Raw genomic sequence first — 16,108 nt, forward strand, 5'->3', positions numbered from 1 at the left:
GACGATCTTGGAGGTGAACATGCTGGATGTGGAGGACCTGGGCTGGTGTGGTTACACGTGGTATGCGGTTGTGAGGCCGGTTGGATGTACTGCCGAATTCTCTGAAGCGCCTTTGGAGACGGCTTATGGTAGAGAAATTAACATTCAATTCACGGGCAACAGCTCTGGTGCGACATCTGTGGCATTGTGCTGTGTGATAAAACTGAACATTTTAGAGTGGCCTTTTATTGTGGCCAGCCTAAGGCACGCCTGTGCAATATTCATGCTGTCTAATCAGCATCTTGATGTGCCACACCTGTGAGGTGGGATGGATTATCTCGGCAAAAGAGAAGTGCTCACTATCACAGATTTAGACAGATTTGTGAACAACATTTGAGAGAAATGGTTATTTTGTGTATATAGAAAATATTTTAGATCTTTGAGTTCGCCTCATGAAAAATGGGAGCAAAAACAAAAGTGTTGCATTTATATTTTTGTTCAGTGTATGAACTGAACAACTGTCTTCTTTTGTAAAATGTGCTACATCCAGGCATAATCATCTACACCCTATGTACTAAAACACTGGTGTAAATGTGCATGCCACAGTTTGTGTTTTACATAATAGAATGGATTTTTAAATTCTTCAACTCAGTGACCTTGCATTAGAAGAACTGAGTTTTGAAGCAACTTCGCTCAGAGCATCTCATTACCAGGAGTTATTATGCTGCAAGATGGTGGAGTATGCGATCTACAAAAAGGAAAAGGCAGCAATATCAGAGCTGCGACACAATGCGCACGGTCATGCCGACATCAAACGGACCAGGAAGGTGATTTTGTGTGTTTGTGTGTGTGCGTGTTTGTGCATTCTCAAGTTGTTCAGAGTTTATTGCAGGTGAAGCTGTTCAAAGTGAAACAGTAGGCGTTACCAAACAAGAAGAACGGCTTTGGATTTCATCATCATTTCATCGGGTGTAATCCCATGAAATGTTGTTTGTAAGGTAAGTAAACCATTTGACTGGTGACATGAATGATTTAATGTTTTGCAATTTGCGATTTACACGCTGCTGTAAGATTTCCAAAAGACTGCACATTCAGAACGAAGGATACTGAAACCATCTAAATATAACGTTACCACACAATATCACCAAGTAAAAGATTTTACATGGTGAAATAAAAGAAAAGTGTTTCTCTTTAATTCTAAGGGACTGAATCAAGAGTTGTGCTTTAAAATATGTTAAGCTACACTGCCCTCTGATGGACTATTTAGATATAGCATTTAAAGTAATAGGATTATTTCCACTGCAGCAGCTGGTCTGTCCACTCTCACTTTTTATTGCGGCTACTGTATTGTAGATGTGAACCTTAATTACTGGGACAGGACTTCTAGCTTCCAGCTAGTTGTAGTGTTGCATATTCTTCAACGGGTTCATTTGACCACTTCCACACTCTGCTCGTTCGTCATTCTGTACAGGGAACATCTGGAAGAGGTAACATTTGATTTATGTTTTTCACCCCGTGATTAGATGACATGCTTGAAGCCATTGTCTTTATCAGTTTACTGTGAGTGTCCTGCTTCTGTCTGCTTCATCGGTTCTCTCCACAGCTAATAAGGCTGTGTTGTAGGCTGCGTTGTTTTCAGATTAAACTTGCTTTGTTACAGCTCGTTCTCAGCTGTGCCGTCAGCTGCTCAACTCACCAGCACAGCAGTGCAGAGTATTGTCTTTCAGAACAAAAGGTTTTTGGAAGCACGAAGAGCCACTCTGTTTATGGTTTGTTACTGTAACAGGAGGTTCTGCATGATTTTTAATAACACAACAGAGCACGGTGGTGCGTTCAAAACTTATTTATTCATTATTCTGCTCATGTTGCATGGAGAATAAAGACAAACTACAGCGCTACATCTAAAGTGTTTCCAGGAAGGCCTCATGGAAGGCTTCACTCTTCACTGAGACCTTTCTGTGCAAAGACAAAAAAAAAAAAAAAGATCATATTTTACAAAATAATCAAACCTATGTAGTTACTAACTGTTGCAGGGTTTTGTGTGATTGCTGACCTTAGCTCCAGGGTCACGGCTCTTCGCTCTCAGCTTGTTGACCTGGGACTCCGCAATGTCGGCCCGCTCCTCTGCTTCCTCCAGCTCATGCTGTAACTTGCGCAGCTTGCCAAGATTTCCATTAGACTGTTCCTCCTTGAAATCAGAATGAGAGTAAGGAAATGTGTTCAAGTGTGTCTGTAACACATAACAGTGATGAAAAGAGCTGTGGTGTTTTAGCTTACGGCCTCCTCTGCAGTCCTCTTGTAGGATTTAACTTTCAGCTGCAGTTTATCCACGAGGTCCTGCAGACGGGTCAGATTCTTTTTATCCTCCTCTGTCTGTTGATAGAAATGATTAATGTACAAGATTTATTGATCATTGATCAACTTTCTACCTTTTAATGAAGGTTTATCACAGGGGAACTGAGCCAATAGATCATACCTGGTAGGTTAGCTCTTTGATACGTCTCTCGTACTTGCGGATACCTTTTACTGAGTCACTGCTTCTCTTTTGTTCCATATCCACCTCATTTTCCAGCTCTCTAACCTTAAAACAAATTCAGATTGTAAAAACATTGACTCATGTATTGTACACCTGTAATTCAATGTAACCTAGTGGTTAGAAACATTTACCCTAGCCTCCAGCTTCTGGATCTGCTTCTTGCCACCTTTCATGGCTATTTGCTCGGCTTCATCCAGACGGTGCTGCAGGTCCTTGATGGTTTGCTCCATGTTTTTCTTCATACGCTCCAGGTGAGCGCTGGTGTCCTGCTCCTTCTTCAGCTCTTCAGCCATCATGGCAGCATCAGTGATGGCCTTCTTTGCCTTCTCTTCAGCGTTTCTGCATTCCTGCACAGCCTCCTCCACCTCATTCTGAAGCTGAGCGGTGTCGCTTTCCAGCTTCTTCTTCTGGTTCAGCAGGCTGGTGTTCTGTTGGGAGGATCAGGAGACTTTAGCGTGCTAAAATATAAAATTTGCAAACTATAATACAGTGATTATAAAATAGCTGATGATACCTGTGAGTGCAAGAGCTGAACTCTCTCACTGACGTCCAACAGTTCTTGCTCGGCCAACTTACGGCCTCTCTCAGTTTGCTCCACCAGAGACCTCAGCTCATCGAGTTCAGCCTGCAGCAGGTTGTTACGTCTCTCCACAATGGCAATGTTCTCCTTCAGGTCATCATTGCCACGGACAGCGTCATCCAACTGCAGCTGGGAATCCTGTCGATGTAAAATTTTGAAAATGTGTTTCAGATAATGAATTTTATACTTTTATAAGTCTTCTGGGCTGACTGGTGAGTTTAAATTGTTTAGTGTCACCTTCAGGTGAGCATGGACAGTTTTGAGCTGCTTCTGAGCCTCAGATGCCTGCCGGTTGGACAGACTTAGCTGAATCTCCATCTCATTCAGATCTCCTTCCATCTTCTTCTTCACTCTGAGAGCCTCGTTTCTGCTGCGAGTCTCAGCCTCCAGAGAGCTCTGCAGAGTGTCCACCACTCTCTGATGGTTACGCTTGGACTGCTCCACCTCCTCATCCTTCTCCACCAGCTTGCGCTCAATGTCAGCCTTAACCTGGTTGAACTCCAGCTGAGCTCGAAGGATCTTGCTCTCTTCATGCTCAAGGGAGGCCTGTAAAAAGAGTAAATTAATGTAAGATCCAACAGAAATGTATCAAAGAGCACATAAAAATATTCAAAATGTGTTCACCTCAGCTTCCTCCAGAGCAGTTTGTATCTCGGCCTTCTCCTGCTCCAGCTGTTTACGGATCTTCTCCAGCTCATGGATGCTCTTTCCTCCCTCACCAAGTTGCTCAGTCAAGTCAGAAATTTCCTCTGTTTTGGGAAAATCAATATATTTTTCAAACCTTTTCGCCGTGATCCATGTATCTTAAAATATAAATAACATTTTAAAGATATCTTCCTACCTTGAAGATTCTTGTTTTCTCGTTTTGTGGTCTCCAGATGATCCAGAGATTCTTCATAGGAGTTTTTCAACTTGAAGAGTTCAGTGCTGAGAGAACGAGTCTCTTTCTGGGCACTTTCCAACTCAGTTTGGGACTCCTCATACTTTTGCTTCCACTCAGCAAGGACCTGATCAAGAAACAGACGGTTCAGTCATGTCATGTGTGGAATATATTTTATATATGTTTTCTTCTTTCTCGTGTAATGTCACCTTGTCAAAGTTTCTTTGTTTCTTGTCCAAAGCTGCAGCAGCAGCGTTAGATCTCTCCACATCCACCATGAGATCCTCAATTTCCCCCTGAAGCCTGTGTTTGGTTTTCTCCAGGGAGGAGCATTTGGCATTTGCAGCTTCAACAGATTCCTCGGCATCCTGCAAGCGTTGAGCTAGCTTTTTCCTAATGGGATAAAACAATAAAAGTACAATATCAATGCCTCTAGTATAACCTCCCTAAACGTTACCAATGCTACAGAAGCGTCCATTCTCAATTTACTCCTTACTTTGATTCTTCCAGCTCCTCTGTCCTTTGGATAGCATCAGTTTCGTACTTGGTTCTCCACTGAGCCACCTCAGAGTTGGCCTTGGACATGCCACGCTGGAGCTCAGCTTTGGCCTCCTGCTCCTCTTCAAACTGCTCCCTCAACAGATCACAGTCGTGGCGAGATGACTGCACCGCATGGGCAAGTGCGTTCTTGGCCTTTGATAAAATAACATGAAGTCAAGTTATTTTGCTGGGAAACCCTGGGCTCTGTATTTTTGAAGTTGTATTTACCTTGACTTCCTCTTCTAGCTGTCTCTTGAGGTCTTCAACCTGCTGAGTGTATGACAGCTTCCCTCTGGTCAACTGGGAGACCAAAGAGTCTTTCTCCTCCATCTGTCTTGAAAGCTCACCTGTGCAGTAAATGTTTAGTTTAGAGTGAAGCACTGGAAACAGATGAACCCCTACTGAAACATCATGACATAGCAGCACTTTGAACTGCATACTAATCTTCTGGGATGTGTTTCTCAGTGGTAGGGGCCATTAAATGCAACGACAAATTCTTCCACTTATGACTGTATTTTGTTACCATTTTCAGTTTGAAGTTTTGCTTTTTGCATTGTGATGTCATTATTGGTGCGCTGGACCTCCTCTGATTTTGTCCTGTATTCAATCATTTGGTCCTCCAGAGTACGGCACATTTTCTCCGCGTTGGTCTGAGTGAAAGGACATCCATATTAAAATGTAAGCCACAGCATTCCTGTCCATCTGCAATATGGTAAACATCATGTGGACAATCTTAACGCTAAACCCTAACCCTCCCAGCCACTGTAGACGACTAGCAGTTACTGGAAATGTCTAGTTACTGTTATTGCTGCCCCTGATACTGAAAACAAGGGTTTGCGTCCTTGCAACTCACAGATATGTACAAATTATTTATTTTGTTGAATAAACAAATAAAAAAGCATAATATTTCTGTTTCATTTGTTGGATGTTTTAAGTAATTTTTATGCAGAAATGTAGAAAATTCTGAGGGAAACATACTTTTCAGCGGCACTATATTTCAAAATGTGTCAAACTATTATATTGCAATGTTTGAATGCAACATTTGTTTGATTTGTACATCTTACTTTCACTTTGACGATCTGCTCCATGTTGGAGACCACGTCATCCAGCTCCAGTCTGAGCTCGCTCTTCTCTTTCTCCAGCTTCTGCTTGACTCGTTGCAGGTTGTCGATCTGCTCTCCCAGGTCAGCTACGCTGTCCGCGTTCTTCTTTCTCAGTGAGGCAGCAGTGGCTTCATGCTGCAGAGTAGCCTCTTCAAGGTCTCTGCGCATTTTCTGAAACTCTGCCTCCCTCTTTTTGTTCATCTCGATCTGGGCAGCAGTGGCTCCTCCAGCCTCCTCCAGCCTCTCACTGATCTCCTCCAGCTCCCTGGCTAAGTCGGCCCTCTGTTTCTCCACCTTGGCTCGGGCAGCTCGCTCTGCCTCCAGTTCTTCCTCCAGCTCTTCAATACGGGCCTTGATGAAATTCACCAGATAATTATACATTTTAAGTAAGAATTCACATAATGAAGAAAAAATTCATTAAATGAAATCCTGTCTGTGCAGTTACCTGTAGCTCCTTCAGCTTTTTCTGAAGCTGAGTGCTCATGGCCTGTTCATCTTCAATCTTACTGAGCTGCTGGCTAATTTCAAAGTCTTTCCTACATTTAGCGACAAAATATGTCACCTTAGTAATTAGTTTTTGTAGTATGGAGGGCAACATTATGTGAGTATAAAATAACACTTTACTTTTTGAGCTTTTCCTCCAGCTGCTGTTTGTCGTTCTCCAGATCCATTACATTTTCTTGAGTTAGCTTCAAGTCCCCTTCCAATTTTCTCTTGGCTCTTTCCAGATCCATTCTCACTTTCTTCTCTTGCTCCAGGGATCCTTCAAGCTAAATAACAAAACATCACAAACATTTACTTCATGTCTCCTGGCCTTGCAGTTTATTGCAATTAATTAAAGTACTCACATCGTCAACTTGCTGCTCCAGCTTGACTTTTGCCTTGGTCAGACTGTTGACTTTGTCTTCTTCACTCTGCAGGTCATCCAGTGTTTGCTGATGAGCCTCCTGAAGAGCTTTCTTCTCTTTAGTCAGCTTAGCAATGATTTCGTCCAGAGCTGCCATCTCTTCAGTCAGGTTTTTTACCTTGGAAAATGGATCACATTAAATGTTTTATCCTGCTGTCTCTGGCTACCCGATCAAATCCCAATATTTACTTCCTTGTTGCTCTGGTTTTGGTTTGTATCAACTCCCAAGAGAGCTATCTACCAGTTTATTAGCTTTGCTCAACCAGTCTCTCAGTCTTAAACAAAGAGTTGAATGATGCAAAGTGTTCGGTATTATCAGTCATTTGATCATTTGTTAGTGTAACAATGACCGGTTATACCTTATTCTCAGTGGCATGTTTCTCTTTTTCCACTTTAGCCAGAGTCAGCTCCAGATCATCAATGTCCTTCTTGAGCTCCGAGCATTCGTCCTCCAGCTTCCTCTTCTTGGCAGTCAGCTCTGCATTCATCTCCTCTTCATCTTCCAGTCTCTCTGTCAGCTCTTTGGATTTGGCCTCAAGCTGGATTTTGCTCTTGATCAGACCCTCACAGCGCTCCTCAGCATCTGTAAGATTGTCTTGTTCCTATAGGGCAGAAAATTACATCATTGTTGTAATTCATAACAGTTATGTGCATATTTGTTTTAAATAAGCGGACTGAATGATCTTACAGATTGGACTTGGAGCTGTAAGTCATTCTTCTCTTGGACAAGCGAAACCATTTTTTCCTCCAGCTCTTTCCTTCGGGCTTCAGATTTTGCAAAAGCCTCTTTGAGCTTTGTGAACTCCTCTTTCATGTTTGCCATCTCTTTCTCAGTCTCAGCTGACTTCAGCAGAGGTTTAATCTTGAAGAACATCTTCATCCAGGGCCAATTCTTGACACCCATGAAGGCACGTATATTCCATTGGATTGTTAGTAAGGCATCTCTGTGGATGACATTTGTTTGAATTTGAAATATTTTTCAAAAGAATCCTTTATGGTAAATATGAGAAGTTAAGCACCGACCTGCGCTCAACAATTTTCTGGAACTCAATCCTGGCGAGTATTCCTCTGGCTCGTGCTTGAATTCCAGTTATGATGAGAGCGAGACGATCATCTCTCATCTCCTCAAGAACACCCAGTAGACCAGCTTTGAAGAACACCTGAGAGCGACGAAAGGCTTTCACCATTTCTCCCAAACACTCCCAAATGATTGATTTCAACACTCAATCCTGATCTTTGTGCCATTTAACATAAATAAAGAACCAACCTTTGTGTGTCCCAGCTTGTACTGCTCGTGATCAATGTCCAAAGAGCCCAAAAGCTTTTCTGCGGCTTTTTTGTTGTCGATGAACTGTCCTTCAGGAATAGCATTAGGGTTCAGGATACGATATCTGAAATGACACATGTATAACATCATTACAGTTTCTGTGGGAATTTGAAAATGCACATTTCCTGAGAAGCAGAACTATTCCAAGTGTATAGCATTTGACTGACGATGTCCTTCACAGCCCATACAGCCTATTCAGCTCAACTGCTGAAGAACAACTAGATACCAATGTGCCAGAGAACAGTACTCCAAGTGGATATCTTTCATTGTTATGTAAAGACCTTGGAGAATGGGGCTCTACAAGTCGTATCACAACCGAATGCAGAAGGCACAACCAGACAAAAACTGCACAGGGGTTGAGAGTGGCAAATGACGATATAAGAAGGGGACAACCTTCTGGCAGGTTGATAGTGGGAGGCAGGTCAATTTACCAAGATCTACTGTGTATTTTTGTCTTCATGTCATTAAAATGGGTCACCTGGATGAAGGTGTGTAATCTAAAGACCTGAAATACTCTAAGTCTGTGTATCCCTGAGTTTATGTGAAAGAGCAATGACTAAACTTTGCTTGCCATGCCTTTGTTTGAAGTCTCCATACTGAATCCTGTTGGGGAATCCCTTCCTGCAGATCCTGATGCCTTCCAGCACACCATTACAGCGCAGCTGGTGCATGACCAGAGGATTCTCCATAGCCCCAGGAGTCTTGGTCTCATTGGGGATGATGCAGCGTACAAAATGCGGGTGAGTTGACCTGAGGTTGGTCATCAGTTTATTCAGATTCTCCTGCAGATGTAAACCATGTATAAGCAACAATTCCATACTGTATACCCAAAAGAGGACATGCATCAAACCTGAGACATTTTTTACCCTGTGCAGAGCAGACACAGTCTGGAAGGAAGAACCTTTCTTCTTTCCTCCTTTTCCTCCCTTGCCCCCGGATTCCTGGGCTGGATGGAAGTTGTAGGTACATACATTTTAATTGTTGTCGTCTTCTGGATATTCTAGACAGTAATAGTCATTATGATAATCATTACCTGAATCTGATCCAGCATACCCAGCAAACAGCAAAGCAAGTAACTTCAGAGTGGACTTCTGATAGAGCCCAACTACGGTCTCATTCAGTGGGTCCTTGTTTTTCACCAACCAGTTAGTGATGTTATAATCAACCGTGCCGGCATAGTGAACCAGGGAGAAATGGGCCTCTGCTTTCCCCTTTACAACCCTGGGCTTCTGGAAGTTAGGACTTTTACCAAGATGGTTGTCATACAGTTTGGCTTTGAATGTTGCATCGCTGGCTTTAGGGAACATGCACTCCTCTTCAAGGATTGACATGATACCCATAGGCTAGAAGGAGAGACAAGTTAGAACATCTCATATTAAGCAAAACTGTCCCAGTAAGCAAGTTTGAAAGCACCAACCTTTTCAATGAGTTCAATGCAGGCTGCCAAGTCCATTCCAAAGTCAATGAACACCCACACGATGCCCTCTTTCTTGTACTCTTCTTGCTCCAACACAAACATGTGGTGGTTGAAGAACTGCTGCAGCTTCTCATTGGTGTAGTTGATGCACAGCTGCTCGAAGGTGTTGAACTAGAGACCACATGCAAAGAGAAAGCCAGAATCAATATATAAATTCCATAAATTTTATGAATATGCCAGAAATCCACCAAATTCTTGAGACTCACATCAAAGATCTCAAATCCAGCAATGTCCAGCACACCAATGAAGTACTGGCGGGGTTGTTTGGTCTCCAGAGATTGGTTGATTCTCACCACCATCCACAGGAACATTTTCTCGTACACTGACTTGGCCAGAGCACCAATAGAGTAGTACACCTAAAAGAATGGCATAAAAACATTAAGATTAATATATGAATTCACTTTATTTGACACTTTATTTGAGAATGAAATTATTTCAATTCACCTGCTGCACACTTTGACCTTTTGTGACCCATTCATTGCCCACTTTCACTCTTGGGTGGCACAGTCCTTTGATGAGGTCAGCAGAGTTTAGGCCCATAAGGTATGCCACTTTGTCGACATCTGTAAATACATTTTAAAGCATTTACAATAATATTAATGTCAGAAAAACTTGGATTGGTGGTAGTTCTCCTCTTATTATGAAAAGTACAAGTAAACTGTTTTTATTGTTGTGATGAGCCTTTACCCTCTGTGCCATCAGGCTCTGCTTGTTCTTCCCTCTGCTTCTGTTTAAATTTCATGTTTCCATGATGCATGACGGTACCAGTCAGCTTATAAATGCCGTTCTTCTCCTCTTGGGTGAAGCCCAGGACATCAAAAGCTTCCTTAATCAACAAAATTGCACTGGGGTTAGTTGTGAATTTATTTTGTGCAGGGTTTCTTGCAAAACCTGTGAAACCTTTTCTCCCTCACATCAGTGGCCACCAACTCCTCTGCATCATTTAAGGAGGCTACGGTTGTTTGTCCTTGGGAGATGTAAGCATAGTCATAGGGGTTGTTGGTGATCAACAGCATTTCTGCCAAAAAACAAAGAAAAAGTAAGAAGCTCAAGTCAATGTGTATATGATGTTTCTTGACAAACTAGTTTATTCTGTGTTTTGTTCAGCACTTACCCAGCAGTTCAGGTTTATGTTGTGACAGAATCTGGTAGAAGATGTGATAGTCCCTTTCAGCCTTGAGCTGATAGGTGACACGAGATTTTTCCAGCAGATCTGGAGAAAGGAGTTTTAAATAGCTTTATTGAAATGTACAGGATATACTATGCATTTCTTCAATCTAGATCTTGGTTAGGTGCCCTCTTAAAAAAAACTGCAGTCCACAGGAAGAAGTTACAAGCAAATTGTAGGAAGTTAAGCACTGTAGTTTCATCAGATGATTCTGTCATGTCACAGTCTACTTACATGTCTCAATGTCAGCAGAAGCCAACTTCCCACTGATTCCAAAGTGGATTCGAATGAATTTACCCTGCAAGAGGCAGTTCGATATCAAATAGTTATATAAAGTTGAAAACAGTGACTTTGTTATAGCACACAAATTTCCAAATATGATCTGGGCGTTTCTCTATAATAAACACAGTAACTTACGAATCTGGAGGAGTTGTCATTTCTGATGGTCTTGGCATTTCCAAAAGCCTCCAGAGCTGGGTTGGCCTGGATGATTTGATCTTCCAGGGTGCCCTGTTGATGTCAAAGAATTAAAAAAAATGCATTTATTGTGCTTATAATTTATTGAATAAGTCAGACCTTTTTCTCCTGACTTGCATCCTTTTTGCTAGAAACAGCTGCAATGCTGGCAAAGTACTGGATGACTCTCTTGGTGTTCACAGTCTTTCCTGCACCAGATTCTCCACTATGAATGAAAGCGATTATTTGTGAAGTGAACATGTAAGACCAATGCAGAATGGACAGATATATCGGGGCTGGCTTACGTGATAAGGATTGATTGGTTTTCTCTGTCTGCAAGATTTAAGAAAACATTCGGTAAAGACAGTCTTCTTTAAATGAGTGTCAGGTAATGAAAGATCATTACAAAGTAAAGCAGTGCATCAGTGGCCCTGTACAGACTTGTTATTAGCATGCAGGGACAGAGGTGAACTCACCAGACAGCATGTACTGGTAGGCGTTGTCAGAGATGGAGTAAATGTGAGGAGGAGCTTCACTCCTCTTCTTTCCTCTGTATGCGTTGACCACCGATTGGTCATACACTGGCAGCCACTTGTAGGGGTTGACAGTGACACAGAACAGCCCAGAGTAGGTCTGTGGACACACAACAGCTACTTTTTTTTTTTGACTGGACTAAAGGTTTCATGCTGTGCTGAGATCTGCAGGTTTGTGGTCAATACTCACGTAGATCATCCATGCTGCATAACGCTCTTTGAGGTTAAACAGCACAGCAGGTTCATGGAGGAAGGTGAACATCGCCATGTCCTCAATTTTGTCGAACTTTGGCGGGTTCTGGGGGTTGATATCTGCCTCCTTGTGGGTTACAGTCTGCAAGGATTTAAGTAATATCTTAGTTTATACTGCTGTAAAAGTCACCAAAGGTTTAGGTTAATCATCTCACAGCCACTTCCACTTACCTTTCCAAACTCAGTTTCAACGGTGACTTTGTCGCCGTCTCTGCTGGTTATTAAGGCTTTGACGTACTCCACCTCGGGGTCGGGCACAAAACAGTTCCTCTTCATGTCAAAGGGTCGGGTCTGGGCTTCAAGGCGCTCCTTGTCTGACTTTCTCAGGAAGGAGGCTGCCGGCCCAAACTCCGCCATCAAGGCATCACCCGACATCTTGACAGCTGTGAACCATGGATGTGGTTTGGAAACAGTTTGATTACAAGCTCCTCACTTGTGACTTGGAGGTAATTTGAAGATGATGTATTTCTAATTTATTTCTCCGCAGAGAAGAAATGCCCCTCAGGAATTAATGTAGTTAAGTAATTTAACAAACAATAAGACAACCAAGTAGGAACAAATACTGCAAGAATAATAATTGGAATTAAAGAAGGTGTTATGGTAGCTATATACTGTATGTCAGCTTTCTTTCTTTTTTCATTTAAAGTTCAAAACGTTCATAAACCATCACAAGAGAGACAAGAGAGACATCACTGTGACTGAAAGAAACCACACAAAACTATTTACCTGTTTATTCTTCCTCCTCTGTGGACTTTTCTTCTGTTGAGTTTCTAGAAAAACAAAAGTAAAATTATATTTTTAATTTGTAATGGTATAAGGTTGGCATCACATGTATGTAAGCCTACCTGCACGTGCTGTCTTCTTGTCTTGATCCCTCTTTCCGAACTCCGCTTTTTATACACCAAGGAGGCAGTGCTCTGACACACTGCTGCCCTACAAGGCCCGAGCAAGAATACAAAGGATCAAAAATCTGTAACTGGAGATAAAGGTGTGGACATCTATAACTGTCCTTTAACCTTCAGCCACTGACGGCGAGGCTTATTAGCTGGTGCTGAATCAGCATCTATTTTAGTTCTGTCCTTCAAAAGACAGAAAGGTTGAAAAACATAAAAATGTAAAATTATTTCTTGCTGACATATAAAAACTGTTGTTTTTATTACAATACGCATGCTTCTGATACATCTTATAGGGAGAAATGTGTTCTTGATTATTTGGAGATTTTCTTTCTAAAATATAATATAAAAAGTCTAAACCTTTCATTTTTAGTGATTATTAACTGAACTCTGAAACTGTTATTCTGTCATTACTACAGTAAGTCGTGTCTGGGTGTCTACTATGTGTCCTATTGTCTGTCTTCTATTGTCCTAGAGGACAAAGATAAGCCAGTGAATCTCTGACTTGGATTCCTTCTACCAGTCCTTTGGCTCCCAGTGGACCTCAGCTGACCCTCCTCTGTCTATAATAAAAGATCTAGTGTGACAGCTGCCACTTTTCAAAGGTTTTAGCATACGGTGAATAAATACATTTAGCCCAGACAGAACACTGCTTAGCACCTGCCCCATGAGCACATTACTAAAGACAACACAGTCCGTGCATCAACGGAGGTGATGCTTCAGTGACCTCTTTATTGAACGGGCCACCTGAAGACCTCCTCAAAAAGCACGCGGCATTAACAACTTAACACTTCACCGCACCTCTGTAATATATTAGATGTAGAGTTGCAAGAGCTGTAAAGGGTTTGGTATTAGTATATAGTGTTGAGAGATTAAAAGTACAATCGACAGCTTGCACACTGCAATGCACCTTTGGATGTAAGGGCGACTACTTTGCATTAATAAAAAGCAGTGATACTGAGGTTGTTAATGAATTAACCATTTCAAATTTGACCATTGCACTGCCATGCCAGAACTTTATATTTAAATGATCAAATTCTCCTCTCAGTGGTCTAATTTCCTCTCCATGGAAAGCATGAACCATATACCTGTATTTCAGGAATGTCTTTATTGCATAATAACTGACTTTATTTTCTTCTTATTAAGATCATTATTTAAAAAAATATCTGTTTTTCACTATTGCCCAAACTACATGAAAATGTACTATGAAAATCCTGAATTTTGTGGTTTTGGGTTTTCGTTATTAGTTTTGTTATAACTTTTCTGTGATTTTTGTTCTCACCTGTTCCTTGCTGCTTTTTTTTTTTTTTTTTTTTACACTATTCCTTCAATATTTCATTCATTCATTCATCTTCTGTAACCGCTTGTCCTGTGAAGGGTCGCGGGCGGTGCTGGAGCCTATCCCACCTATCATCGGGTGAGAGGCACTGTACACCCTGGACAGGTCGCCAGTCTATCGCAGGGCTAACACAGAGAGACAGACAACCATTCACACTCACATGCACACCTATGGCCAATTTAGAATCACTAATTAACCTAACGAGCATGTCTTTGGGCGGTGGGAGGAAGCCAGAGTACCTGGAGAGAACCCAACCCACGCAGATGCAGGGAGAACATGCAAACCTTCCTGCTGTGAGGCATCAGTGCTAACCACCACCCCACTGTGCCGCCCTCCTTCAATATTTTAATTAATTTTTATGTTTAGACTTAACTTCCTGTGTCTACATTTGGGCACCCTGAACTGAACTCTAATCACCGACTACTGAAACTTTGCTAGCATGTCAACAAAGCAAACTGGTACTCACCAAGAATCATAATCTGATTTATTGATTTAAGTGCTTGCACATACAAGGATTTTGTCTTGGTGGTTTGTGCAATTACCATTGTAAGAAATAAAAAACACTATAAAATATACAAAGTATATATAAGAAGTGTGGTATTATATAGAGATGGTGCTGTACATATTGTGCATGGATGTGCAAAAAAGTGCGAAGGAGTGTACAAAATATTAGGTGTAATTCAGTAACAGCGCAGGAAAAGTCTGTTAATGCAATGCATTGATATAATATTATGGTCAATGATTGGAATGGATAAGAGTCGCTCTCTCTCTTCTGTAGGTTGTTCATATCCCACCAGAACACCAGATGGTCAACCTCCCACCTGTACTCATCTCCATCAGAAATTAGTCCAATGAGGGTGGTTGTTGTCCACAGACTTCAGGAGTTTGACAGACTGGTGTGACTGGAGGTCCAGCTGTTGGTGTACATGGAAAAAAAAGTTGAGACACCTGCAGGTGGAGTCAGGCACACTCAACCGGGAGAGCTTGGTGATGAAGTCCTCAAACAGGATGGGTTTTTAACCAATGCTGTCCTTCTAGCTGGTTGGCTCTAAACTACGATTTATGTACAATGTTTTGAAATAAGTTGTCTTAACACAGATCTCATTCCACATGTTGACATAGATATTTATTGACATTCAGATACGTGCTGCTCACTCTCAGGACAGCATTTGATACATTTGATCGTATTTTTAAAATGCCCAGAAGGCAGAATTGGTTGAAACGGTCTACTTCCTCCCTGACACTGGATGAGTTAGAATAGTTGCTCATCTCTTCACCCATTAATTGTGGTGTCCCTCAAGGTTCTATCTTAGAGCAACTTAAAGTCTCTCCACACATGCTGTCACCTATCCTCAAAAAAATATATCTGATATCAGTGTTAAATATATTCATCCTGTCTGAATCTTTACTTGACTATTCTCTGAATTTTAATAACAGCCAGCAGAGCAGCATATGTTCACACTCAACAGACAAACTTGAGTGTGAACGTCATCAGGGTTGCAGCTGTCGTCCGTCAAGGCCGGGTAATCACTGTATATTCTGGCACGGACTGCTACTTCATACTTCACGCGCTGTCTTGTTGACCTGGTATTGTTTCCTTCCATCTACCCTTGAGGACAAAATTAGACTTGTGAAATAGTTTTGGCATTCTTTCTGCTGAGCTTAAGTGAAAGGAGGGCCTCCTCACTTTCACTTGCCCTTCTGAGCAGTGGCATGAACTAAAAGACGTGTCACATGAGGAGAAGTTACCAGCCATAAGTAATAACTGTGTATGAGGAAATAATGTAGGAAGGAACTTCTTAGAAAGGTGTGAACTCCTCCGAGACATTTTTATTGATGAACAGAAAGAGTGTTATGGTATCTGACCCCTAGAGATCAAACGTATATAGCACATCATAGATTCCTTTAAGGAAATAGTTTGAATTTTCAGGTGTCTGCAGTCGACACAAGGATCAAGAGAGCTATTTCTGAACGATGCAAAGTGTGAGGCTGTCTACAAGGTGATAAACCGTCTCAGAGTCAGACAAGAATCTTCTCCTCCTAGACCTTTGCAACGTATAACAAGACCTTTTCAACACTTGACGTTTCCACACTTAAGGTCTTAACCTTAGTAGTCTTATTAGCCTTTACATTACGTT

General features: G+C 41.7%; 1 protein-coding gene across 1 annotated transcript; it reads right to left on the minus strand.

Annotated features, from left to right (window-relative positions):
* Positions 1-1,379: 1,379 nt before the first annotated feature.
* On the minus strand, positions 1,380-12,833 carry LOC311503166 (myosin-6-like). The gene is made up of 36 exons (XM_084565722.1): positions 11,910-12,833; positions 11,677-11,820; positions 11,430-11,586; positions 11,259-11,286; positions 11,074-11,179; positions 10,915-11,007; positions 10,732-10,795; positions 10,444-10,542; positions 10,244-10,347; positions 10,017-10,155; positions 9,774-9,892; positions 9,536-9,685; positions 9,270-9,440; positions 8,886-9,195; positions 8,719-8,798; positions 8,429-8,634; positions 7,793-7,916; positions 7,549-7,685; positions 7,214-7,469; positions 6,885-7,127; positions 6,467-6,643; positions 6,243-6,388; positions 6,064-6,154; positions 5,580-5,969; positions 5,039-5,165; positions 4,744-4,862; positions 4,472-4,668; positions 4,185-4,368; positions 3,937-4,102; positions 3,720-3,844; positions 3,333-3,641; positions 3,030-3,233; positions 2,647-2,943; positions 2,456-2,560; positions 2,257-2,352; positions 1,380-2,167 (listed from the first exon to the last, which is right to left on the minus strand). The coding sequence occupies exons 1-36, from the start codon at positions 12,111-12,113 to the stop codon at positions 2,000-2,002; spliced, it is 5,835 nt and encodes a 1,944-aa protein (XP_084421848.1). The 5' UTR covers positions 12,114-12,833; the 3' UTR covers positions 1,380-1,999.
* Positions 12,834-16,108: the final 3,275 nt, after the last annotated feature.

The sequence above is a fragment of the Chelon labrosus genome (genome assembly GCF_963514085.1).
Source record: "Chelon labrosus genome assembly, chromosome: 18".
In the NCBI taxonomy this organism is placed as follows: Eukaryota; Metazoa; Chordata; class Actinopteri; order Mugiliformes; family Mugilidae; genus Chelon; species Chelon labrosus.